The 24768-nt window shown below is 47.8% G+C and overlaps 1 protein-coding gene across 1 annotated transcript; it reads right to left on the bottom strand.

The window, feature by feature from the left end:
- Nucleotides 1-513: 513 nt before the first annotated feature.
- VWA3A (von Willebrand factor A domain containing 3A) lies at nucleotides 514-23624 on the bottom strand. Its single transcript, XM_048495477.1, has 30 exons — nucleotides 23559-23624; nucleotides 22294-22418; nucleotides 22138-22209; nucleotides 21165-21219; nucleotides 20322-20420; nucleotides 19973-20079; nucleotides 19296-19421; nucleotides 19043-19151; nucleotides 17064-17129; nucleotides 16245-16370; nucleotides 15427-15559; nucleotides 15122-15225; nucleotides 13849-13929; nucleotides 13601-13695; nucleotides 13311-13430; nucleotides 13087-13161; nucleotides 11847-11991; nucleotides 10923-11118; nucleotides 10257-10327; nucleotides 9364-9522; nucleotides 8315-8405; nucleotides 8072-8182; nucleotides 6360-6457; nucleotides 6086-6238; nucleotides 4109-4217; nucleotides 3700-3844; nucleotides 3038-3182; nucleotides 2326-2477; nucleotides 797-923; nucleotides 514-601 (listed from the first exon to the last, which is right to left on the bottom strand). The coding sequence occupies exons 2-30, from the start codon at nucleotides 22398-22400 to the stop codon at nucleotides 578-580; spliced, it is 3201 nt and encodes a 1066-aa protein (XP_048351434.1). The 5' UTR covers nucleotides 22401-22418; nucleotides 23559-23624; the 3' UTR covers nucleotides 514-577.
- Nucleotides 23625-24768: the final 1144 nt, after the last annotated feature.

Raw genomic sequence — 24768 nt, 5'->3', positions numbered from 1 at the left:
TCCTCTTCTCCTTCTCCTTCTCCTTCTGTTGTATTGGAAAGAGCTACCTTGAGGGGAACAGATCCCAAGAACCAACCCTGAGCCCTTCGGGGAAGGGCGGTATAGAAATTTAATAAAATAAAAAAATAATAAACCCATTCCTTTCTCCGACTGTGAACATCGCTACCCAAAAGGAGGAAAAAAAGCAATGCGAAACTGAAAGTAACACCAAAATATCCACACACAAGGCCTTGCACAAAACACGCAACCACCACTGAGTGGCTATCGAGCCATTTTTTTAAAAACAGGTGGCCAATATGAGACACCCACCTACAGAGCTGGGCTTGCGCTAAATAACTCCTGCCTTTAGCCACCTCGTCAGCAAGCTTCTTTAAATCGTCTCCTTCAAATGGGGGGAAAACGGGATCCTAAAAGAAACAAAAATGTGCTTGGATTGACACTGGTTTACTTCGAATAAGCTGGCTCCGGCTAGCCTGATCGCATCACATTTAATTGTATCCTTCAGTTCTTCCTGGCGGTGCCAGACTTTGAAAGCCCCAATGCGTTGCTTGCCGAATGTCCCGTTTTGTTGCTTGTACTATGTGTAATCCACTCTGAGTTCCTGTAACAAAGGTGGATTTTGAGCGATGCAAATAAATAAACAAACGGAATGTTATTATCCTTAATTAAAAAGAAAAGAAAAGAAAAGAAAGCAGTTGTGATTTAAAGGGGGTGGGGGGAGAAGCATGCCAGTATTTAGATACAGAAGGGTTTGAAAAAGAAATCCGGCAGGCAGGAACACACTAAGCGAACTTACGTCTTCATCTCTGAAGCCTTCCGTCAACATCCGATGGGCTGCCAGCTGTCCGTCGACGTCCCCAAGGCACCGATGGTAGCGTCCGCCGGTCTGGGCAGCCAGGCTCTTGAGAAAGTTGTTGGCTCCTCTGTTGAACGCCAGACAGAGAAAGCCGATCGGCACCGTTACCCCGCACCCACGACACAATCAGATCTCTTCCAAAGAAGCCATTTCAATCTGTCTAATTACACCACACTACTTTCAGTCTTAATGATTTGAAAAAGTCACATGGAGATCTGTGACCATTTAAAAAAGTTTCCCCTTCAGTCGTGTCCAACCCTGGGGTACCGCTGCGAGCAGTGATTTCACAGGCAAGCTGTTTTTGTGGGGTAGTTTGCCTTGCTTTCCCCGGCTATTCTTTACCCCCTAGCTATGTGCTAAGTACTCATTTACCAACCAAGGAATGGCTGGCTGGCTGAGTTGACTATGAGCCAGCTGCCAGGATATCTGACCCACAGGGGGCTCAAACTCATGACCGTGTGAGTGGCAGTGCAAGCACTTAACCACTACGCCATGTGGCTCTTTGTGACCATTTTACACATGTGCAAAGTGATTCGAGGTCAGCAAATGGCCCCTGGTACAAGAAGGGAGATTGGTGGATACCCATCACAGGGGCTTTTCAGTTGTTCCCCCTGTGTGAGGAATCCCCAGCTCTGGTGCTAAGACCGTCTTTGTTCCTTTTGGCCTTCTCTCAAAGTTGTAAAACATGCTTGTTCCGGAAGGCCTTTTTACCTTTTTGCTTCCTCTAAGACCTTTTCATTCCAACGCAAACAGTGTTTTATTTCTGCTAAACCTTTGTCAATAAGTCAATTTGGGTATTCTGGGGCACCGAAAGGAGGAATATTATCTAGTACATTTTTCTCCAGTGTGGTGTAGTGGTTAAGAGCAGGTGGATTCTAATCTGGAGAACCGGGTTTGATTCCCCACTCCTCCACCGGAGTGGCTGAGGCTTATCTGGTGAACCAGATGTGTTTCCGCACAGCCTTGGCCATCCTGGTTGGCGAAACTGAACGAATCAAACTGAATGGTTTATCTAAATAAATAAATCCTGATCTAGGATTAATATGGTGTGGATGAGGGAGAAGCAGCTCTCAGAAGCATGTTCAGCGGGCTGCTTTTTGTTTTGCAATCTGTAGCAATAAGGCCGAATAAAATTTTAATTTCATGAAATCCACAAAGTTAAGGAAAGAGTTCTTTAAAAAGCAGCCCTTTAAAAAAAAAATTCCAGAGCACTCTGAGATTAGCCTAGACAGTGGTGGCGAACCTTTGGCCATGCTGGAAGGGGCTGATGGGAATTGTAGTCCATAACATCTGGAGTGCCAAAGGTTCGCCACCATGGGGTATATGGTGTACAGAGAAGCGTGTGTGTGTGGGAACTTCGGAGGAAACAGAGGGTGAGATTGAGAAATAAATGGGCAGTGTTACGGGCATTTCCTTCCGTTCGCTTCACTTTTTAAAAGTGCCACCTTTCTCAGCCAAACAATATTCACCCGTCGGAGCAGTTAAACGAAATCGTGTGGATGGTGATGGCCTGTGTCTTCCTCAGCGTTTCAATTTCCTGGAGAATCAAAGTGCAGCTGGTATCTGGTTTCCCGTCCGTCAGAACATACAGAGCCTCGACGCCCTGAAGACGGACAGCTCTCTGGAAAAGCAGAATGTCACAACCTAAACCTAAAGCCTGTGAAATGGAATAAGCTAAACAGGAACCGGAAGAGTTAAACACTTTTTCCACCCTATCCCAAACTGGAGCTGCCCTCACACCTGATTTCTACTCATTACTCTACGAAATCTTTATAAAAACAGAGGAAAATAGAGCGCGAGAGTGCCGAAAGAGTTGACAAGATCTGACTCCCCCATTCATTTCTTACGTCTCTTTCCTGCTGCCTGAACCTGAACCACGTAAGAAAAGAACTGCTGCGTCAGATTAATCGTGCATACAACCCTGAAATCACGTTTCCCACAGGGGCCAATTGGATGCCCCTGGAAAAACGACAGACGGGGCACGGACGCCACCGCTTTTCCACAGCAAATGAAATTCAAAGATAGACTGCCCCTGAACAAAGAGACTCCATTTAGCCACCCCGGCCATTAATATTTCAATCTATAGAACAGGTCTGGATGCAAGCCAGGTCTCTCTCAGGCGGACGCCCACACTAGCCCTTGTGTCACGGGTACACAATACCCTTGCCCGACATAACCCACCTGCAAAGCCTTGAGGATGGATGTATTCCCATGTGCCCGAAATGTCGAGGCCCACTGCACGGCATCGTGGCACGCTTCGTCCGTGGCCTCCACCAGGCACTCTTGCCACGCCAGAACATCTTCCGCAAAGCTCATCAAGTTGAATCTGAAAAGAGAGTCGCGTTTCTTTCGGTGGGCCAAGCGCAGCCAGGCTTTGTCAACTTAAAGCTGGAGGGGGGTCTGACCCACAGCCCAGCTTGTAACATCTGACGCAAAACCCACCGGGCGAAGAAACTGCTCCTTTGTGTTTCTAAGAACGCTGGTTTCGGGTGGTTAGCCATACTGATCTCCAGTGATGCATCTTTAATTGTGTCAGTACAAGAACCTCTGCACGGCAGGAGCCATAGGCTCGCTACAAGGCGGAGTGCCAATGTATAAATGGCCCAAGGAATTAAATCCCACTCAACCACACCCTCCATTCCCAAAATCTCCAGGTATTCTCAACCCAGAGCTAGTAACCCTCTTTATCTCAGTTCCTTGACATTTGTTGGCATGCTCTTTTCACGTTTGTCTTTCACACCCAGTCACCATGATGGGATTCTCCTCCTGCTTGCAAGAAGCGCAATCTAAAACAAAACAAAACAAAGGCGGACTTTTTGAAACGCCCCCTGACGCCTCTTTACTTGGTTTGATTTTTCCTCAGCTGTTCCCAGATCAGGGAGGTCAGTTCTTGGGTGACCTGCTCCAAAGATGGCTCCATGGACCCCGAAGTATCGATCAGGATGCAAACGTTGGCTTCCAAAATCACCCCGAACAATCGCCGGCTTCCTATCCCCCCGAAAAAGAAGAAACGTGTCACCTTACAGCATGGTTTCACTACCACAGTGTGACAGACTGTTCCCAGCTGAAATGTAAGTTTGAATACATCTATCTCTCTCTCTCTCTCTCTCTCTCTCTCTCTCTCTCTCTCTCTCTCTCACACACACACACACACACACACACACACACACACACACAGACCCAAACCAAAATATTTCACATCACACAGAGCTGAGCGCTCAAGCAACAGGCCGTCTTTAGCACCAAACACACCTGACAAAAGCCACTGCATTCTTTTGACGTAGCACTGCAAGACTCTCTCCATTTGTTCGATATATTCTTCAAGATCCTTAGGCTGAACGTGCAAGTGCTTTACGTTGCCCTAGAAACACAATTTGTGAAGAATCGCTATATTAATCGACAGTCATCACGCAGCCAGCAGAGCACGTAAACTGATAAGGCAGGCAGGAAATAGTACCATTTAAAATTAAAACTGCAACTCCAGTTCTGTTAAAAAGTGTGAGTTTTTGCCTGAGGTGGGGGGAAGGCAGAAATGGGAAGGGGGCAGTATCAAGAAACTGGCCCTGTGGAGCGGTTTGTCGGCTTTTCAAACTTTGGTTTTGTGGGGACAGGCCAGAATGTCTATAAAATTTGTATTTAATCAAGAAATATGGAAATTCCTATGAACCAAAGATCCTAAGAATCAAAATGGGTGCTTCTGTATAAGTGACTAGAATTCGGGCGGTGTACAACTTAAAATCTCAATACAGTGCATATATAGTTATAAATATAGTTCAGTTATAAATATAGTTCCGGCTTTTGGGCCTAATCAGGCTCCTGACAACCCGCTCTGGGAAACTACTGCCTCACTGACCGGCAGTTTCCAGAAAGGTAAGGGATGTGATGGAGATAAGCATTGGTGGAAGGGAGAGAATGGGCCAGAGAGCTTCAAGCCCAGAGACCCAGTGGGAGTTCACATTCACATCCCATCTCATTAGTGCAGGAAATCTGATAGGGCTGTCAACCTCCAGGCGGTGACTGGAGATCTCCAGCAATTACAACTGACCTCCAAGTGACAGAGATAAGTTCCCCTGGGGAAAATGGCCGTTTTGGAAGGAGGACTCTATGGCATTAGAATCATAGAGTTGGAAGAGACCCCAAAGGGCCATCTAGTCCAACCCCCTGCAATGCAGGAACACACAGTCAAAGCACTCCCGACAGATGGCCATCCAGCCTCTCTTGAAAAACCTCCAAAGGTTCATCTAATGGAACCCGCCATCCCTCCCTCTGGGGGAGAGGACTTTGAAAATGGAGCTGTTGGACACCACTTATATTTATACTTGTATTTATTATATTTATTATACTCAGCTCTTATTGCTTTTATCGCTGCTTTTAAAGGTTTTTAGCCATCTTATGATTGTGCTATGCTTACATGTTGTACACCGCCCGGAGCCCCTCAGGGATAGGGCGGTATAAAAGTCTAAAGAATGAACGAATCTAACTAACTTAACGAATCGAATCTTAACGAACGTAATCTTAACGTAAATCTTAACGAATCCAACGAATCTAACGCAACAAAACAAAACAAAACAAAACAAAGTAAATCAGCCAAATAATATGAGACCTCCACCACACTCCCAGGTCTTGCATTCCACTGTTGAACTGCCCTTACTGTCAGGAAGTTTTTTCTTGATGCTTAGATGGACTCTCTTTTCCTTCAGCTTGAACCCATGACTCCTGGTCCTAGTCTCTGGAGCTGCAGAAAACAAGCTTGCTCCCTCACCAACATGGCATCCCTTCCAATATCTAAACGTGGCTATCATGTCACCTCTTCACCTTCTCTTCACCAAACTAAACATCCCCACCTCCCTCAGTCTCTCCTCGTAGGGCACGGATTCCAGACCTTTGACCATTTTGGGCGCCCTCCTCTGGATCCCATTACACCCCATTGAAGCCCCTCCTCTCCCCAAACCCTGTCCTTCTCAGGTTCCACCCCTCAAATCTCCTGGTATTTCCAACCAGGAGTGGCCAACCCTAATTCCATCAGTGGAGAATGGGGGGGACAGAGGTTGCCAAGTCCAGGTTGGGAAAGTCGTGGAGACGGAGCTTGGGGAGGACAGGTTTCGATCCCACAGTGTCCACCCTCCAAAGCATCCATTATCTCCAGGGAAACTGGAGATCAGTTGTAATTCCAGGAGATTCCCAGCCCTCCCACCCCCAGATAGAAGAGACAATTGGGAAGTCACTTACGTTCATTTCAACGCTGGGGAAAATGTCGCAGTATTTCGCAGACACTTTCTTGTGCAGAGACTCCACCGTTTGCCTCTGATGCAAGCACCCGGGCCCGAAAATGATCCTGGGTAGGTCTAACTTCAGTTTCTTGAGGCTGAATTTGTTGAGCCACTTTGGGGAGACATAAGAGGGGCCAGAATGTTGTGCTGGGGGTGTACACTCAGGCTGTGTAGCAGCAGAAGAAATATTCATGCTTTCGCTGTAATGCACATGAAGGTGAGTCATTTCATACCTCTTTGCTCGAGCACCTTTCCTCTTCCTGGGGCAAAACGACGTGAGGAATCGACTCCCTCACACACGTGGACTTGGAATATTTTTTGTAAACAGCACCTAGGGAAAAAGCAGCAGCAGTGTTCTACTTGTAGCAAAAAAACTTGTCTGTTTCGTGCACGTTCAACCATGAGTCTATAAGTTTAATGCCTGTTTTTGCTGCCAAGATTTTAATACTGGTTTTAATACTGGTTTTGCTGCCAAGATTGTAATACTGGTATATCCTAGTCTCTTGGGATGCTGTGTTGACTTTTTTCTGCCTTTTGATTTTCACTGCAACGGTTGCCATTTTGGCAGGGCGCGCACACACACACACACAAATATTCATAATATCCCACTGTTGTGTGATGTTTCCTTCTTTTTTTGTGCTTCCAACATCCCTCTTGCCTTGAAAATGACACCCCCCCCCAAATATATTTGAAAGCATCTCTCTGAGGGCGCAGAGAAGCCGACGTCTGCCCCTAGATACAGCTGTTGACTCCATTCCACTGAATTACAGTCAATGGGATGGTTGTTAGGAAACACAGCCCCGTTGCCGGGGCATACCGGCCCAGTTCCCATGAGGATGTATTCTTCCTCCTCCCCCCCTGCCCCCCGCACCCACGCCCTTTTGAAGAGTCGTGACCTGTTCTGTTCACAAATGAATGAAAAGTATTGCCAAAACAAGAAGGAGGTTGTTTGGCATTGAGGCGGGGGGAAATGTTTGCAAGCTGTACCCAACCAGTTCAGCCAGCCACGGGTAACTCAGTCTCACGAATGGAACTCTTCCCATTTAAAGAGCATTAATATTCGTCCAGGGCATTCCAAGAAGAAGAAGAGGAGTTTGGATTTATATCCCCCCTTTCGCTCCTGCAGGAGACTCAAAGGGGCTTACAATCTCCTTGCCCTTCCCCCCTCACAACAAACACCCTGTGAGGTAGGTGGGGCTGAGAGAGCTCCGAAGAACTGTGACTAGCCCAAGGTCACCCAGCTGGCGTGTGTGGGGGAGTGCACAGGCTAATCTGAATTCCACAGATAAGCCTCCACAGCTCAGGCGGCAGAGCTGGGAATCAAACCCGGTTCCTCCAGATTAGATACATGAGCTCTTAACCTCCTACGCCACTGCTGCTCAGATTTCTGAATCCCCAAGTACACAGGAACACACCCAAAGGTGCCTTTTAGTTGTGGTAGGTTTTCTGGGCTGCGTGGCTGTGGTCTGGTGGATCTTGTTCCTAACGTTTCGCCTGCATCTGTGCCTTATAGTGTTTAAGACCCCCATCCCGCCAAGGTCAGTATTATCTACTCAGACTGAAGGTCTTTCACTTCACTGCTGGGTCCTTGCAACTGCAGGTGCCGGGGAACGAACCCGTGACATTCTGCATGCAAAGTTGAGGCTCTTCCACTGAGCCACAGACCCTCCCTGGTAAAGTAATACTTTTCAAGCCTGAGAAATGGACAGATATTTTTCAAGAGAAGAATACAGCAGTTCCAATGAAGGCATGTGGAACGGAATATAGAACGAGCTCTGGCTGAGAATATGGCCGTCTCTTTGGCCTGTCCAATGGTATGAGGTGGGAATGAGATTGCCAGCCCCTCATCACTGAATCTTCTTACACCCTCCCCCCAACCACTGCTAAACTGCACACCAGATAAATTTCTGCGTAATCTGACTCTCACCATGTTGGGATCACCCACCTACTTTCTTCCCTTTGCCAGTATAAAACAACGAAAGAGAAATCTCCGGACTTTTCTTCGACCTGTATTTCTTTCTCCTGCCGATCTGCAAGAACTCCTTTATTGGCTGTGCTGCAACAAACAACGGAACGTTATTTTTCTCGCACACAGAATGACGATGCTGGTCCAAATTTTTATTTTGACGGCTACTAATATGATTGCGAGGAATCATTTATGTCAGCGATTTCATCAGTTTCCACCCACCTGGAGGGATTTCTGCTTTGGCGCTCGGCGGGCGCCACGTTAACGCTTTCGTGGCACGGTTTCTGTTCCCATCTCGTTCCTCTCTCATGATCTAATCATACAATGAATACTTGAGTTGACACACTGATGTCCGGCTACATGTCAATGACTTTTTCAAATCTTGGGTGCTGTGTGGTTTCCGGGCTGTATGGCCGTGTTCTAGCAGCATTCTCTCCTGACGTTTCGCCTGCATCTGTGGCTGGCATCTTCAGAGGATCCTTCAGAGGATCCAATTGGCCATGCTGGCAGGGGCTGATGGGATTTGTAGTCCACAAACATCTGGAGAGCCGCAGGTTGCAGACCCCTGGTCTATGAGTTTTCTCACTTTATGAGTAATGACACGGTGGACTGGTTTTTCCAGAGTGCCAAACTGATGAAGAAGAGGAAGAGTTTGGATTTATACCCCACCTTTCTCTCACGTAAAGAGACTCAAGGCAGTTTACAAATTCCTTTCCCTTTCTCTTTCCTTAACAGACCCCCTGAGACAGGCAGAGCTGAGAGAGTTCCAAAAAACTGTGACTAGTCCAAGGTCACCGAGCAGGCTTCATGTGTAGGAGTGGGGAAACAAATCCAGTTCACCAGATAAGAGTCCCCTGCTCTTGTGGAGGAGTGCAGAATCAAACCCGGTTCTCCAGATTAGAGTCTATCACTCTTAACTACTACACCACTCTGGCTCTCGATATCAGGTACCAAATGGGCCACCATTTGCCAAAGATGGGCTACCAAATGTCATTACAATTTGTGACACACACCCCCTCGGGTGATAACTGCAGTCAGCGGTCTCTTCTTAACATGGATTTTCTCAAGTAGAGACACGAAATATTTGCAAAGCATTGAAAACACACACGCATTTGCAAAACTCTCTGAAGCTGACTTGACTTTTCTGAGGGGAAATTGATTCAATGAGGATCCAAGACAGGGCCAATCAGGTCTCATGCCTGTGATGGGGGCCAAGGGCCAGATTAAACCAGATTTCACCCAAAAAGCAGAGCTATCAGATCGGATCGTACCCTTCTGGCGAGAGTGAGGGCGGTCGGTTTTGGAAACGGTAACTTCTGCGGTCTACTTTTCTCCTCCTTCTCCGACACAGTTAGGTCTTCCTCAGGAATCAACTGATCAGCCCCTTGATTTCCTGACCGTTGCTTTAAGGATTCCACAAGTAGGGCACACTGAGATGAAAAAGCTGTGTTTAGACATCCAGTTGCAAGCATGATTTTAAACAGCCTTATTAATTCCTATCCTTCAGAAGCTACAGCAGAATAGTAGAGCGTAATCCTTATGGCACTTCCAGATATGTTATCAGCTAGAATTGCCCGCCGCCACGGGCCACTGGGCAATATGCTGGCAGGGGCTGATGGGAATTGTAGTCCATAACATCTGGAGTGCCAAAGGTTCGCCACCACGGGCATAGAGCATAAGTTCCCACCCTTGTTGAAGTGCCAGGCCTAAGAAGGAATAGCGTTGCCACCACAAAATGGCTGCCGCAGGAGGCAGGCTAATCATGAAATGGCTGCCATAGGGGCTTTGGCCAATCACCGCATCATGTCTACCATTGGGATATGACTGATTTTCTGTGTCTAAAAGGAGAAAGTTTGTTTCCTGCGTGGCCACAGATGGAGGTTGCTGAACTCAGGGACCAAAGAAAGAAATACGTATCTCCAAACACTTGGGAACTGTGCGAATTCAGAAACGCGCATTTCAGTCTTAAATTTCATGTGTTTACCACAACAAAATGCCTCTGGAAAAATCTTTTTTTGTCTTCTAAAACATTTTTAAAAACAAAGGGAAAACACTCTGGAACACTCATGTCGCCATGTTAAGTTGCTTCTAGAGGCGGCCAAATGCTTCCTGTTCCTGTCAGAAGCCATTTCTGAGGTGAAATTGCCACCTGTCAAACACGTACCTTATGGGAATAGTCGACTGCGTTCTCCATTTCGGACAAGATGCAGTTGATGTCATCGCTTTCGTAAATGCCTGCCCTCGTGAGAAAAAGTAGCAGAGTACAATATGAAATCAGTCGCCAGTGTGCCGTGTTGGGATGAAAGAGAAATCCCCCACTGGAGTGAACTCTGAGGCCCCTTCCGCACAGGCAGAATAATGCACTTTCAATCCACTTTCAATGCACTTTGGATTTTACTGTGCGCAATAGCAAAATCCACTTTCAAACAATTGAGAAAGGGGATTGTATGTGCATTACAGCAGTGGCGTAGGAGGTTAAGAGCTCCTGTATCTGGAGGAACCGGGTTTGATTCCCAGCTCTGCCACCTGAGCTGTGGAGGCTTATCTGGGGAATTCAGATTAGCCTGGGCACTCCCACACACGCCAGCTGAGTGACCTTGGGCTAGTCACAGCTCTTCGGAGCGCTCTCAGCCCCACCTACCTCACAGGGTGTTTGTTGTGAGGGGGGAAGGGCAAGGAGCTTGTAAGCCCCTTTGAGTCTCCTGCAGGAGAGAAAGGGGGAATATAAATCCAAACTCTTCTTCTTCATTATTCTGCATGTGCAGAAAGGGCCAATTTTCGGTAGGTAGGGCCAATTTTCTTTTTTCTTTTTACAAGACCAGCACCACACCTGTTTCTCCAAACCAGTGAAAGCGGCCTCCAGCAGCCTGCACAATGGTCTTGAAAGCAAGGGCCGTTTCTTCTGGGCTGGTGTAGCGCGGTGGAATATCGTCGTCATAGGGAGAGTCGTCGGGGCTGAACAGAGAGACGTGAAGCTGCAAATCGCACCCTCCACAGACTTCCACCATGTAAGAGCTAATGGCGTGCTGAAAGACAGAAAGAAAGGTGAGGGCCAGAACAAAGTGCAAGTTTAGGATTCCGTGACTGGGACTCGAGTGGGATTACCTGACCTGAAAAATAACCAGCTGAGGATGAGACCAGCCAAGCTGGGAGTGGCTCAATCTTCCTCTGGTGCATGTGGCCAAGTCAAGCTCTTCAGCAAAGCTAACCTAGCCTCTTTCCACACAAGCCCCTGAAAACGTTTTCAAAACATTTTCACACATTTGCCCACACTCACTCCTTGAAAATGCTTCCTGGCCGCCATTTTGTGGTTGTTCCGTTTCCTTTTTTAAAAAACTTCACATAGCTACGTTGGCACACCCCCCCCCCCCCCCCATTAAAAAAAACTGAGGTAAATACAGCACGAGATGGCTGGCGGGTCATCACAAAATGGCACCGACAAGGAAGTCCAGGGACTGTCGAGCAGCATGGGAAACGTTTTAAAACGCACAGCAAGTGAAAACGGCTCCACAAAAGAATCACTTCCTAGAAACCATTTCTTTTTAAAGAATTGCTTGAGAACAGCATGCGAATAAAAAACTTTCAGGCTAGAAATAAAACCCTGTGGGGGTTAAAAACCATGCAGGACTCCATGGAAGAAGCACTTTATTTCCTTCCTTGAAACATTTTATTTGGTTTCTGTGGAAAGGGCTCTACATCTGTTTTGGAGCCTCCACAGTTCCTGATATATAGAAAGCCAGGGAATCGTGCATACCGTCTCTTGATCAGGGATGCCAGTAGTCAGAAGGTATATCCCTTGGGATTCCTGTTTGTCTTTATCTCTGAAGTCCACCTCCATTGCTCTTCGAAAAGCGCTCATGACGTTCCGGGTGCCTTCGCACTGCAGGGCCAACACCCACCTAGCAGAAGAGATAAGAACATAAGAACATAAGGAAGAGCCTGCTGGATCAGACCAGAGTCCAGCACTCTGCTACTGGCAGTGGCCCACCAGGTGCCTTTGGGAGCTCACAGGCAGGATGTGAAAGCAATGGCCTTAAGAACATAAGCAAGAGCCTGCTGGATCAGAGCAGAGTCCATCTAGTCCAGCACTGTGCTACTGGCAGTGGCCCACCAGATGCCTTTGGGAGCTCACAGGCAGGAGGTGGAAGCAATGGCCTTCTGCTGCAGCTGCTGCTGCTGCTCCTGAGTACCTGGTCTGCTAAGAACATAAGAAAGAGCCTGCTGGATCAGACCAGAGTCCATCTAGTCCAGCACTCTGCTACTTGCAGTAGCCCACCAGGTGCCTTTGGGAGCTCACAGGTAGGAGGTGAAAGCCAATGGCCTTCTGTTGCTGCTGCTCCTGAGCACCTGGTCTGCTAAGAGCATAAGAAAGAACCTGCTGGATCAGACCAGAGTCCATCCAGTCCAGCACTCTGCTACTGGCAGTGGCCCACCAGGTGCCTTTGGAAGCTCACAGGCAGGGTGTGAAAGCAATGGCCTTAAGAACATAAGAAAGAACCTGCTGGATCATACCAGAGTCCATCTAGTCCAGCACTCTGCTACTGGCAGTGGCCTACCAGGTGCCTTTGGGAGCTCACAGGCAGGATGTGAAAGCAATGGCCTTCTGCTGCTGCTCCTGCTCCTGAGCACCTGGTCTGCTCAGGCATTTGCAATCTCAGATCAAGGAGATGCATGGAAACGATCCAAAACGTAGTGAAACTCTAAGATGGCTCCGCTGACCCCAAGTGTTTGCACGCAGCCCACAGCCCAGATTCCAAATCCTATGTTTAGTGTTATATCCCTGTGCTTCTGACACCGAGCGTCTTTGGCACCTCAAGCCTCGTGTTCTAATGCAAGAAGTATAGTTTGTTCGTGGTTTCTGTTAATCTGCAATTGGGGACCGTTCAAAGACGCTGCTCGCTGGAACATAAGTAAACAGAGAAGGCTAACACAGGTCTTTTACCCGTGAGATCTTACTCAGGAGCAAGGGGGGAATTAAAATTAAGTTTACCTACCTCCAGGCATGCTCTAAGTTGTCCGAGTGTGGAGGGACCATTTCCGGTTGCCAGGGCTTGACGTCTTTTCCAAAACTGGGAGGAACACCGTACGAAGAAAGCAGGGAACAATTGCATTAAAAAAACGAGCCCGAGGAGGTTGCTTGCCATTGTTTGAAAATAATCAGGCAAACCACTGGTCCTGATCTAAAGTGTTAATCACAAATGTAAACGGTTTTACTTACGCTATGATATTGAAGCAGTCCTTGCTGGACATCTGGTCTTCCAGCACAAGTCGCAGGGCATGTTGGATATGGATGATGTACAGGGAATTGGCTACGGAGACATCAATAAGTAGGACGACCCTACCGGAGAAACACCGGCATTGAGCGGTCAGCCTTTTCTTGCCCGGTTTGTTTTGTGAAAAGCGAAATGTGCTCAGTACCAATTGGCTGGAAACAGTGACGTGACTAATCCACCTCTTTCCTGGAAGCAGGTTTTCCACTTTTTTTGCCACGGCTAACAATTCATTTACCTCCTTTCGCAAACTGTTCCCCACATCCTCCTGCTGCCAGCGGAGAGCCACTCGATGCGTCTCTCATACCTTCTCACCAGCCTGGTCAGCTGCTTCTACAAGCAAAACACAAGCGTAGTGGAGTTGACATGCCGATGAATACATGCTGTCTGTTCCCACTGCTTGATCCACATAAATATAATAGTAGATTGTATATTCCTCTGCCACAGAACCAAGTGCAGGGAGGGTCCCCCTCTCCTTTAGCTCACCTGGTAGTCGTACAATATCGGTGGATCCACGTGGACATTTTTCACAGTCCCGTCATGCCATTCAAGCTGCTTCATTACTTTCTGAAAGGAGGAAAGGGGGAAAACATTGCGGTTTTTCAAGTTTTTGACATGCACAAAGTGAACCAGGGCTGGACAGTATGGAAGTTTCTTAAAGCTCCAACTGGGCGGCATCTCTCTGGCTCCGTTGTCGGCCCAGGCGCCTGAACACGACGAGACCAGCTAGGTGCTGACTCTCTGCTACTCCTGGGAATGCCAGGGGGAGGCTGTTTAAGGGGAGGGGGCCAAGGGGCACCTTCAGAACCAGGTGTTCATGGCAATTCCGTTCCAGTCTTTACAATTCAGTTATTATTAACAACAAAGGGAGACTCATGGGGAAAGGAGATGAATTTCCTTCTACTGTAAGGTTGTCGGCTCTGGGCTGTGGAAGACCTAGAGATTTTTTTTGGGGGGGGAGACATGGGAGGGCAGAATTTGGGGAGGGAAGGGAGCTCAGCAGGGTATAATGCCATAGAGTCCATCCTCCAAAGCAGTCATTTTCTCCGAGGGAACGTGGTTATCTGGAGTTCAATTATAATAGCGAGAGGTCTCCAGGGGCCGCCTGGAAGTTGGAAACCCTACTCCCCGGGCCCTCCACTTCCTCCCCTCATGCTGGCTCTCTGCCCCAAACCCTCCCATTCATCCACCCCCGGTGACCCTGCCATTCCCTACTCCGCGGGCCCCCTCAACTGACACAAGAGGAAGGGTTCCGAGATGAACAGAGGAACATCTCATTTAGGCCCCGTTCCACACATGCAGGATAGTGCGCTTTCAATCCACTTTCAATGCACTCTGAAGCTGCGGAACAGCAAAATCCACTTGCAAACAATCGTGAAAGCGAATTGAAAATGCATTGCTTCCTCTTATGGTCGTAATCCTTTCACTCACCGCTCTTAGGCCAGTAATTTCAGAACACAAACTAACCAGGTTTGAGGAACGACCTTCCCGGTCGAATCCCCACTACCGTCTTAGCCAGGTTTCAGATACAAACTAACCAGGTTTGAGGAATGATTTCGTCGAGACCATTGTCAGCCTTAGCCAGGTTTCAGAATACAAACGACCTCAAACCTGGTTAGTTTGTGTTCTGAAACCTGGCTAAGACGGTAGGGGGGATTCGACCTGCATGTGCGGAAGGGGGCCTTAGAGAAATGGGTAAGGACGCGAGCTGGTTTTGAAAGAAAGCATTTAATCGGGGATTTTTCTCCCCCACACTCACTTCATGCACAGTTGATGACACCGTTTTCTGAAGAATAGGGACAAATTCTTCCACGGGGGAAAAGGCGTTTGGCGCCAAAACCTGGTATAGGCCTAGCTTCTTTCCTGCAGCGAAAACAAGGAAGCGGAAAATATTTCCATCGGATCCCAGGGCTGGTGTCCGAGTGGCCTCATGCAGAAAGGCTTGGAATGAGAGATCCCCTACTTAAGTTCCATGGAAGAAGGAAGGTGAAACGTAAACACAAATCATCAAGCACTCCGCAAAGTTGGTTTTCTTCCCCTCAAAACCCCTCTGTCCGACCTTACCTTTTAATCCGTTGGTTTTTAACCACTCTGCTGACGTTTTGACCAGGAAATCCGGGATTCGTATCACGAGAGGCCCTTCGTGGTTCGGTGGCTTTGGTAGTGAGCTGGCCAGTGGCACTGTGTCTGCGGAGCTCTAGGCAGAGATTTAAAATTAGGACCGACTGAGACAGCTGGGGAAGAAACCCATTAAAAAAAACCCAAATCTGGAACCCAGATCTGGAGAAAGGATAGTACAGAGCTAGAAAATATGTTAACACACGGAAATCAAAATGGCCTGGGGGTTGCAGTTCTTCTCTACGAAGACAGCTGAAGAATATGAGGCTTTTCAATGTACAAAGAGACACGTTGGATGAAATGGGATAAAGTTTATAAAATTATGCTCGGGGGTGGGGAAAGCGGAGAGAGAACTTTCTCTCCTTCTTGCAAAATAGTAGAACTCAGGCAGCTAATCCAGTTGACGGGAAGGAGAGACACAAAAGTTAAGTGCTTCTTCACGCTGTGCGCGATTAACCTGTGGAACTCCACGCCACAGGGGGGCTCCTAAGTTTAGACGGCCTTAAAAAGAGGACTAGTGAATGGTGGCTATTGTTCATTAAAAGCTAAATGGAAGTTCTAAGTTCAGGAGCGGTATACCTTTGAATATCTGTTGTTGCTGGAGGGTAGCAACAGGAGTGGATTTGGGCCTCCGTGCCCCACACAGAGGTTTTCTCGGAGTACCTGGTTGCCCACTAGGAAAAAGGGAGTTTCTGGACTAGACAGATCGTTGACTGATCCAGCAGGGCTCTTATCAACTTAACAAAAACCAATCTGGCTCTCACCTCTGGGATTAAACTGAAACATGCACGGCCCACCCTTCTCTGATAGATTTTGTTTATGACAGCCAGCATGTCCTCGGCTCTCTCGCGCTCACAAAGGGTCGTGTCCAGATCTTTGTTGTCGTAACTCTGAAGTCGCAGGGACAAAAAAAAGGGATTACAAAGCCAATCAGACTTCGATTGCTCCCTGCTGTCGAAACGTAACCACGCTGGAGCGCAAATGCCAACGCTATGGATCGTGACTCTTCTTTCATTCCGGAAATGAAATAGATTTTCTTTTATGACTCATAAAAATGTACATGAGAATTGTGGTCCAAGCGCACCCAGGGTCCAGAGAAAATCACGCTCGGGATGTTGCAGATGATACGGGACCACAATCATCAGTTCTAAGAACCCTGCCCTTTTTGTTACATCTCTAAAATGATGAGGAGGTCACATCTCAAGAACGTTTCGGGTTAGAGCAGCACTGCTGACAAGTATGGTTGCCAACACGCAGGTTGATAGAGATCTGTTCCCTTGGAGAAAATGGCGGCTTGGGAAGGCAGTCCCTAGGGCCGTGGTGGCGAACCTTTGGCACTCCAGATGTTATGGACTACAATTCCCATCAGCCCATGCCAGCATGGCCAATGGGTTGATGGGAATTTTACTTCATAACATCTGGCGTGTCAAAGGTTCGCCACCACTGCTCTAGGACATAATACCCCTCCCTTCCCCAAACCCCTCCCTCCTCAGCCCACACCCCCAACACATCCTGTCATTTTCCAACCAGGGGCTGGCAACCCTGCTGTCAGGGCACAGGAGAAACCACCCTGTCACGCCTACCTCGTTTTTTGTAGAACAGCTGTGATGATGGCCGCCAACGGCTTCGGCGATGCTTTTCAAGACAGCCTGCGTTAATGGCAATAAGGAAAACGATCGGCCACGGAGGCAAACTAGGCTCGCTCTTCGTACTATTCCCTTCCCACAAAAAGGGCTCGGCTACATACGGCTGGGAGGGCAAACTATTACAAAGTGCGAAATGGCTGGAACAACAGCCCCCTCAAGAATGCCTCAAGTGGCGGCTGGGATTCTCCTGCTATTACAACTGATTTTCAGGCAACAGAAAATGGCCGCTTTGAAAAATAGACTCTATGGCAGTGGTGGCGAACCTCTGGCACTCCAGATGTTATGGACTACAATTCCCATCAGCCAATTGGCCATGCTGGCAGAGGCTGATGGGAATTGTAGTCCACAACATCTGGAGTGCCAGAGGTTCGCCACCATGGCTCTATGGCATCATACCCCATTGTAGCCTCTTCTCTCCCAAACCCCCAACCTCCCCAGTCTCTTCCCACCCCCAGAGTCTCTAGTCTAGGGATTTCCCAGCCCTGATCTGGCATCTCTGCTCCCACTCAGTCTTTGTTACTGCGTGTCTAGTTTATTATTCTATTGATATATTAACTTCATTTATACCCTGCCTTTCACCCAGTCAGAGACACAGATTTCGTCTCCTCCGTTTAATGCTCATAGCAGCAACACTCTGAGGTAGGTTAGGCTGAAAGGCAGAGACTCAGCCGAAGTCGCTCAGTGACCCAAGCATAGCGGCTTTAAAAGGGGACTGCGCAGATTCACGGAGGACAGGTTTGTCAGCAGCGGTGAGCCGTCGTGACTGAAGGGAACCTCCTAAGCGGCTACTAGCAATGGATTACCAACAACTGCAGAGCTTGGCCAACAAATGCTGCTCGCCAATGAATGTGGCAATTCCATTTGTGCAGGGAAACCCAGCCTACTATATTGCAGCGCTTACCAACCCTATATATAGGAGAGCCTACATGCTGGCTAGATTTAACATTATGCCATCCCCGTTCCATAGAGGAAGACTCAAGGGTCTACCAAACGATAAGAGGCTTTGCCCCTGCAGTCCAGGGCAGCTGGATTCCATTGCACACATTCTCCTCCACTGCCCACTTTACCAGAATCCAAGATCCAGCTTATTATTACAAGTCACTGACTCTATGAAAACCCTTACAGAGCTTGATAAAGTAAATATGAAGGGAACCTCCATGTTCAGAAGCGGTAAACCTTTGAGTCCCGGTGCCAGGAGGCAACACTGGGAGAAGACTTCAATCTCTATGTCCTGTTGTTGGTCGTTCACAGCAGCTGAGTGGCCGCTATGTGAGAGGGGAGGACAGAAAGGATGAACCACGGGTCTGATCAAGCAGGGCTCTTCTTCCATTCAGTGAGCCTGCATGGCAGAGTGAGGGTCTCCCATGTTTATTCCTGACACTCCAACCACCATACCAGACTGCCTTCTAGTTGCCTCAGTGGCGTAGTGGTTAAGAGCAGGTGCAGTCTAATCTGGAGGAACCAGGTTTGATTCCCTGCTCTGCCGCTTGAGCTGTGGAGGCTTATCTGGGGAATTCAGATTAGCCTGTACTTTCCAACACATGCCAGCCGGGTGACCTTGGGCTAGTCACAGTTCTGTGGAGCTCTCTCAGCCCCATCTACCTCACAGGGTGTTTGTTGTGGGGAGGGGGGAAGGGAAAGGGGGGGATATAAATCCAACTCTTCTTCTTCTTCTTCTTCTTCTTCTTCCTCTTCTTCCTCTTCCTCTTCTTCTTCTTCTTCTTCTATATGCCCAGCCAATTGGATGTCCAGTGGCCAATCAGAAGTTCTGCTAGACAAGAGCCCCACATAGCTCAACTCACTTTGTGAGCACCATACAGAAAGCATGACAAATATACTAAAACAACAGTGGCATCAAGGTCTCGTCCAGCTTTTAATATGAATCCAGCGAGAGAAAGCACCGAAGGAAAACTTACTGGAGGCACTTGACTGCTACACTCGTAGGCAACCGTTTGGATCAGCAATTCTCTCCCCAGCGTACGTTGCTGGATATAATCAGACAATATTTCAGAGGACTGATCTGGGCTGAAACACAAGACATGTAAATATTGGTGACGCAAATGAACATTGCTTCATTCCTCTGCAGTCGGTCCACTACACAAAGGTACAAAATTGCAATAACGCTCTCCAAAGTCCGATGAAAGCGAGTGGTGAAACTCAGGGACCTACCAGCTCCCTGCAATAATGACCAGGCTATCCAAGTCTTTCAGCTCCAGAACCTTCTTCAGAGCTTTCAACAGGTTGCAGCCTCCGCTGGGTTTTAACCCCTTCAGCCACAGCCTTGCTGCATCCAAACTAGGAGGAAGAAAAAGAGAAGAAAAGAAGAGATCGTTTACTGGGATATAGGAACTACATGCCTGTAGTCAAAGACAAATTTATTTATTTTGATGTTGTCTGATACCGATCCCTGTGTTTCTGAAAGAGTAGGATTATTTGCTCCAGCAGCTAGAAAGAGCAGGATGCAAACGACACCGTGATGGTTTAATTTGATCAAATCCCCCTTTTATGCTCACGTAACCATTGATGTAAAGCTTTAATGTGACGTGTACTTATTGTGAAGGTCAATAAAACTTAGAAAAACCTTGTCATTTAGCCCAGATTCCCTAGGCACTGAGGTGCACTGAGTCCCTGGGCTAGTCCGTTCGTAGTCTTACACATTATCATTTAGTTCTGTGCACTGAGATGTACAGAGTGTCCTGGACTTAGCATCCAGATTTCTGTTGGTTATAGGAAGACCCTGGATTTTTCCAATGGGTTCTTTCACCCAGAACCTAGGCACACCTCCTGAACAAGGAAACCCAGATGAAGTTCTGACTCCATCAAGTGGCAAGCAACTCATCACTTACGCATCCACATTGACGTGTCTGGATTCCTTCCAAAGAGATGAGACCGTGGTACCGAAGGAAAGGAAGTACAGACGTTTCATGTGGCATAACTGCTCATCGACTAAATGCTGGGGGAACAAAAGCCGAGACTTTGAGTTGACAAACCAGGGCAGAACTAGAGGCAGAACGAACCAAGCAGAAAGAAAACATTGCTGTTTCCTATATAGGCGGAGCTTCAAAGAAATGTTCCAAAGAAACAGCCCAGAATTGGGTTCCGCAGGGATAGAACTATTTCTCTAGAATCGCCACTTCCAACATCAACGACCGACTATTGGGCTGACTGACCACCAGTGTTACCTGCACTGCTTACCAGAAGGTCTTTTTGAAAATCGAGGAGTCTTGGTCCACAAGTGATATCGGATGTGTCAATCAGAACTCCAAGTCTACTTCCTTGTAGAATACCAAATAGCTGGAGGAGAAGGTAAGGAAAAAGACAGAGACCATGTGTTGTCACAACTTAATTTTGATCCTAAGGGACTACCTGCCTACAGAACCCAATTGTCTGTTTCATAGAATGTTCTGATTTTAAGAGACAGAGCAAATTAAGACACTTCAAGAGGCCGGGGAGAGGAAGAGAGAGAAAGACAACAAACCAACAGTGGAGTGACCAAGAATTGAAATTTAATAGCTTCTAGAATTGAAATTTAATAGAAGACGAGTTGGATTTATATCCCCCTTTTCTCTCCTGAAGGAGACTCAAAGGGGCTTACAATCTCTTTCCCTTCCCACTCCTCACAACAAACACCCTATGAGGTGGGTGGGGCTGAGAGAGCTCAGAAGAGCTGTGACTAGCCCAAGGTCACCCAGCTGGCGTGTGTTGGAAAGTACAGGCTAATCTGAATTCCCCAGATAACCCTCCACAGCTCAGGTGGCAGAGCGGGGAATCAAACCTGGTTCCTCCAGATTAGAGAACACCTGCTCTTAACCACTACACCACTGCTGCTCCACATAGCTTCCAAATAGCTTCTAGAGCATCCGGGATTTATAGAATCATTTGGAAGGGCCATACAGACCATTTGGCCCAATCGCCTGCTCAATGCAGGACCACCCTAAAGCATCCCTGACAACTGTCACAGTTCCACATTTGAAATCAAAATAGCACACCGGAAAATCCCCCCCCCCTTTGTTGTTTGAATAGACCGCGCCATGTTACCTTTCTGGTGCCATGCAACAGCCACTGGATCCGTTTGTCATAAAGATCGATTGCTCTGGAAGAGACAGAGTGCAAAACACAGATCGTGTGGACTGGCTTGATGGTGAGAGAGGGGGATGAACGGTCTTTCTTCTTCTAAATCACAATTTAGCCGCCTTATCCTTATCCTGTTGTCTTGAGTCAGTCTACTGTGCTCTAAATGGCAGCAGTTCTCCAGAATCACGGACGGAGGTCTGTTTCCCATATACTATCAGGTGATGCTAGGATCTGAACCCGGGACTTCCATTCACCTACATCATTTTTTTCCCCAATGGGAACCCAAAATGACTTACATCGTTCTCCTCTCCTCCGTTTTACACAACAGCCCTGTGAGGTAGATTCAGCCGAGTGCATGATTGATCCAAGGTCACCCAGCAAAATGGGGACTTGAAACTGAGTCTCCAAAACCATAGTCTAGCCCAATTCATGGCCAATTGGCCATGCTGGCAGAGGCTGATGGGAATTGTAGTCCATGAACATCTGGAGCGCCATAGGTTGGCCACCCCTGGTCTAGCCACTGTGTCACACTGGCCCTGCATCTCTCTCAGTTTTTCTAAGCAGGGGCTAAACCCATCGCTGTCCCATAACAGGGCCAGATTCGAGTTGAGTAACATCTCTGAGACAAGCAAGATTTTCCGGGTACAAACTTTCAAGAATCAAAGCTCTCTTCGTCAGATGAATTCTTGAAAATTCATACCCCCCAAATTTTGTTGGTCTCCGTTACAGGATTCCAAACTAGCCCTTCGACTGCTACCCTCTGAATCTGTTCCATAACGGCGACTGGTATTTCACGGCCCAACAGAAAGGTCAGGGCTTCGGCAAAATAATTCTCCACGCCGTCCGAAAAGTTTCATTTCCCCAGAGTCCTTTGCGTGGGAATCAGAAGCCAGCGTAATCCAACCAGTAGACGCTCCCGCGGCTGTCGCATGCTTACGCGTGCAGTTGCATTTCAAAATCGACGACGGCCTCAGCGGGGAACTCCACCTGCTCTGCGTTGTTTGCATCCCTAAACGCAAAACATGGGAAAGATGAAGGGACGAGAAAACGACCGGCCAGTTTGGAAAGGATAGGACCCGTGGACTGGACTTACAGCCCGACAGAGCCTTTCTGCATTAGATCTTCCATTGTGAGATGCAGGTTTTTTACGCTGTAGCTCTGCATCCAGTTATCGGTGACATTCAATCCGGAACAGACCATGGCTGTATTCTTCACTTTCTGCTGCACAAGACAAAAGAAAGCCAGGAGGCAGGGAAAGCGATATGAAGAGATCCACCTGATTTAAGGCAGGGTGCTATTGGGGAAGCATGGACTCACAATCTGGCAGGCCTGACGGCAAACAGTTGGTCACACATGCGACTTTTTCTGAGCAACGAACTGATCGGGAGATGTACAGAATTTCCTGACTCGGCAAAGGAAGGGTAGGGCCCGCTTTGCAGTCCATTAACTTTCTACGGCAGTGATGGCGAACCTTTTCGAGACCGAGTGCCCAAATTGCAACCCAAAACCCACTTATTTATCGCAAAGTGCCAATACGCTAATTTAACCGGAATACTGAGGTTTTAGTTTAGAAAAAACGGTTGGCTCCAAGGCGCACATTACTTGGGAGTAAGCTTGGTGAAGCAACCGTGCAACACTTTGAATGGGTGAATCATGACCCTAGGAAGGTTTACTCAGAAGCAAGCCCCATTACCAGCAACTGAGCTTACTCCCAGGTAAAGGATCGTGCCCAGGTTAGCCTAGATGTGTGTGTGTGGGTGTGTGTGTGTGATTTTGCATTCCACCCCCACATGATGAACTCTGTGCACGCGTGCCCACAGAAAGGGCTCTGAATGCCACCTCTGGCACCCGTGCCATAGGTTCGCCATCACTGTTCTACGGTCATCTCTCTGTGCTTAAAAAGTTGCTTTCTCCCCTATGAATCGAACCACCACCTTGTGATCCTATCTCAGGGCCTTTTTTTCGCCTGCCCCCGTTTTCAGATGGGCGCTGTTGGGCCCTCAAAATTGCAGAATTCATTCTGCAAGGAGATTTCACCTGGTGTCAGACAAAAACATTTTTACTTTCCTGTCTTTTTCGCTGATGTCTGTTGACGTTCTGATTCTGGGGCGGCTTTCTGCACCGCCCTCCCTTCCCTCCAACAAGCCTGACTATCCTTATACAAACTGTGATGATTGCTGTTAGAAGACTAAACCATATGCGGCTGGGTTTGGCCGCTGATTTTAGCCCTGGTTGTTTTTACAGTTCTATTTTTGTTGATCAAAGCATTGAAAAGCCAGCTTCATTGTCAAATATGCCGCAGACGTGGCTGACATAATCAAGCAAACGAGTTTCCTTCATTAAAACCCATCACCTTACCAGAAGATCGTGGGTCTGGTTGATATTAGTAACCAATAAGCCGTGGTCAGATTCACGATCTGTTAAGGAAACCTTCCGCCATGATATTAAACTTGCAGATGTTGGGGGCTTGGAGCGTGCCTTTACACTGCGGAAAGAGAGATTACAAAAACATTATAAAACATTATTCTAACGGATGAGTCAAAATGTCATGCTAACATGGTGTAGTGGTCAAGAGCGGTGAGCTCTAATCTGGAGAACTGGGTTTGATTCCCCACTCCTCCACATGTGTGGCGGACTCTTATTTGCGGAACCGGATTTGCTTTCCCGCTCCTACAGATGAAGCAGGCTTCATGTGGAGGAGCGAGGAAACAAGTCCGGTTCACCAGGTAAGAGTCCCCTGCTCATGTGGAAGGGTGCAGAATCAAACCCGGTTCTCCAGATTAGAGTCTTATCGCTCTTAACTACTACACCACACTGGCTCTCGATATCAGTTACCAAATGGGCTACCATTTGCCAAAGATGGGCTACCAAATGCCATTACAATTTGTGACACACACACACACACACACCCCCCCCGGGTATTAACTGCAGTCAGCGGTCTCTCCTTAATATGGATTTTCTCATCTAGAGACACAAAATATATGTAAAGCATTGAAAACACACACACACCTTTGCAAAACTCTCTGAAGCTGACTTGGCTTTTTTGAGGGGAAATTGATTCAGTAGGGATCTAAGACAAGGCCGGGGATCAGGTCTCGTGCCTGCGATGGGGGCCAAGGGCCAGATTTCATCCAAAAAGCCGAGCGATCAGACTGAAGCAGGCTTCATGTGCAGGAGCGGGGAAACAAGTCTGGTTCACCAGATAAGAGTCCGTCATTCATGTGGAGGAGTGGGGAATCAAACCCAGTTCTCCAGATCAGGATCCACCACTCTTAATCACACCACACTGGCCCTCAGAAAGCAGTTTCAAAAAGCTGGTTTTCTGTGAGCTACTACTTGGACTACAGATGGTCAGCCAGCCTCACTTGTTTTAACCCTGAAGTGGTCCTGGGGCAAAGTAGAAGCTATCTGAGTACGGACCGAAAAATCACGTGACGCACGTGTGCTGCACAGTGGCTGATGTGTATTACAATTATAAATTATAACATCTAGACATACATAAAATGCAATAGCTGCAGAGGCTGTTTCACCAGGAATACTTGCTTGAGAGAGCCCGATCTTCCCCGCA

This window comes from Sphaerodactylus townsendi, linkage group LG04 (assembly GCF_021028975.2).
Source record: "Sphaerodactylus townsendi isolate TG3544 linkage group LG04, MPM_Stown_v2.3, whole genome shotgun sequence".
Lineage (NCBI taxonomy): Eukaryota > Metazoa > Chordata > Lepidosauria > Squamata > Sphaerodactylidae > Sphaerodactylus > Sphaerodactylus townsendi.
This window is presented reverse-complemented; position numbering and strand designations above follow the sequence as displayed.

What these genes read in the sequence shown, in the direction of transcription:
- VWA3A (XM_048495477.1), bottom strand. Translation starts at nt 22,400, where the DNA reads ATGGTCTGTTCCGGATTGAATGTCACCGATAACTGGATGCAGAGCTAC. An exon ending in CGATATTGTACGACTACCAG is followed by an intron (nt 13,696 to 13,848) that starts GTGAGCTAAAGG and finishes TTTTGCTTGTAG; the next exon opens with AAGCAGCTGACCAGGCTGGT. An exon ending in CCATCCTCAAGGCTTTGCAG is followed by an intron (nt 2,478 to 3,037) that starts GTGGGTTATGTC and finishes CTGCTTTTCCAG; the next exon opens with AGAGCTGTCCGTCTTCAGGG.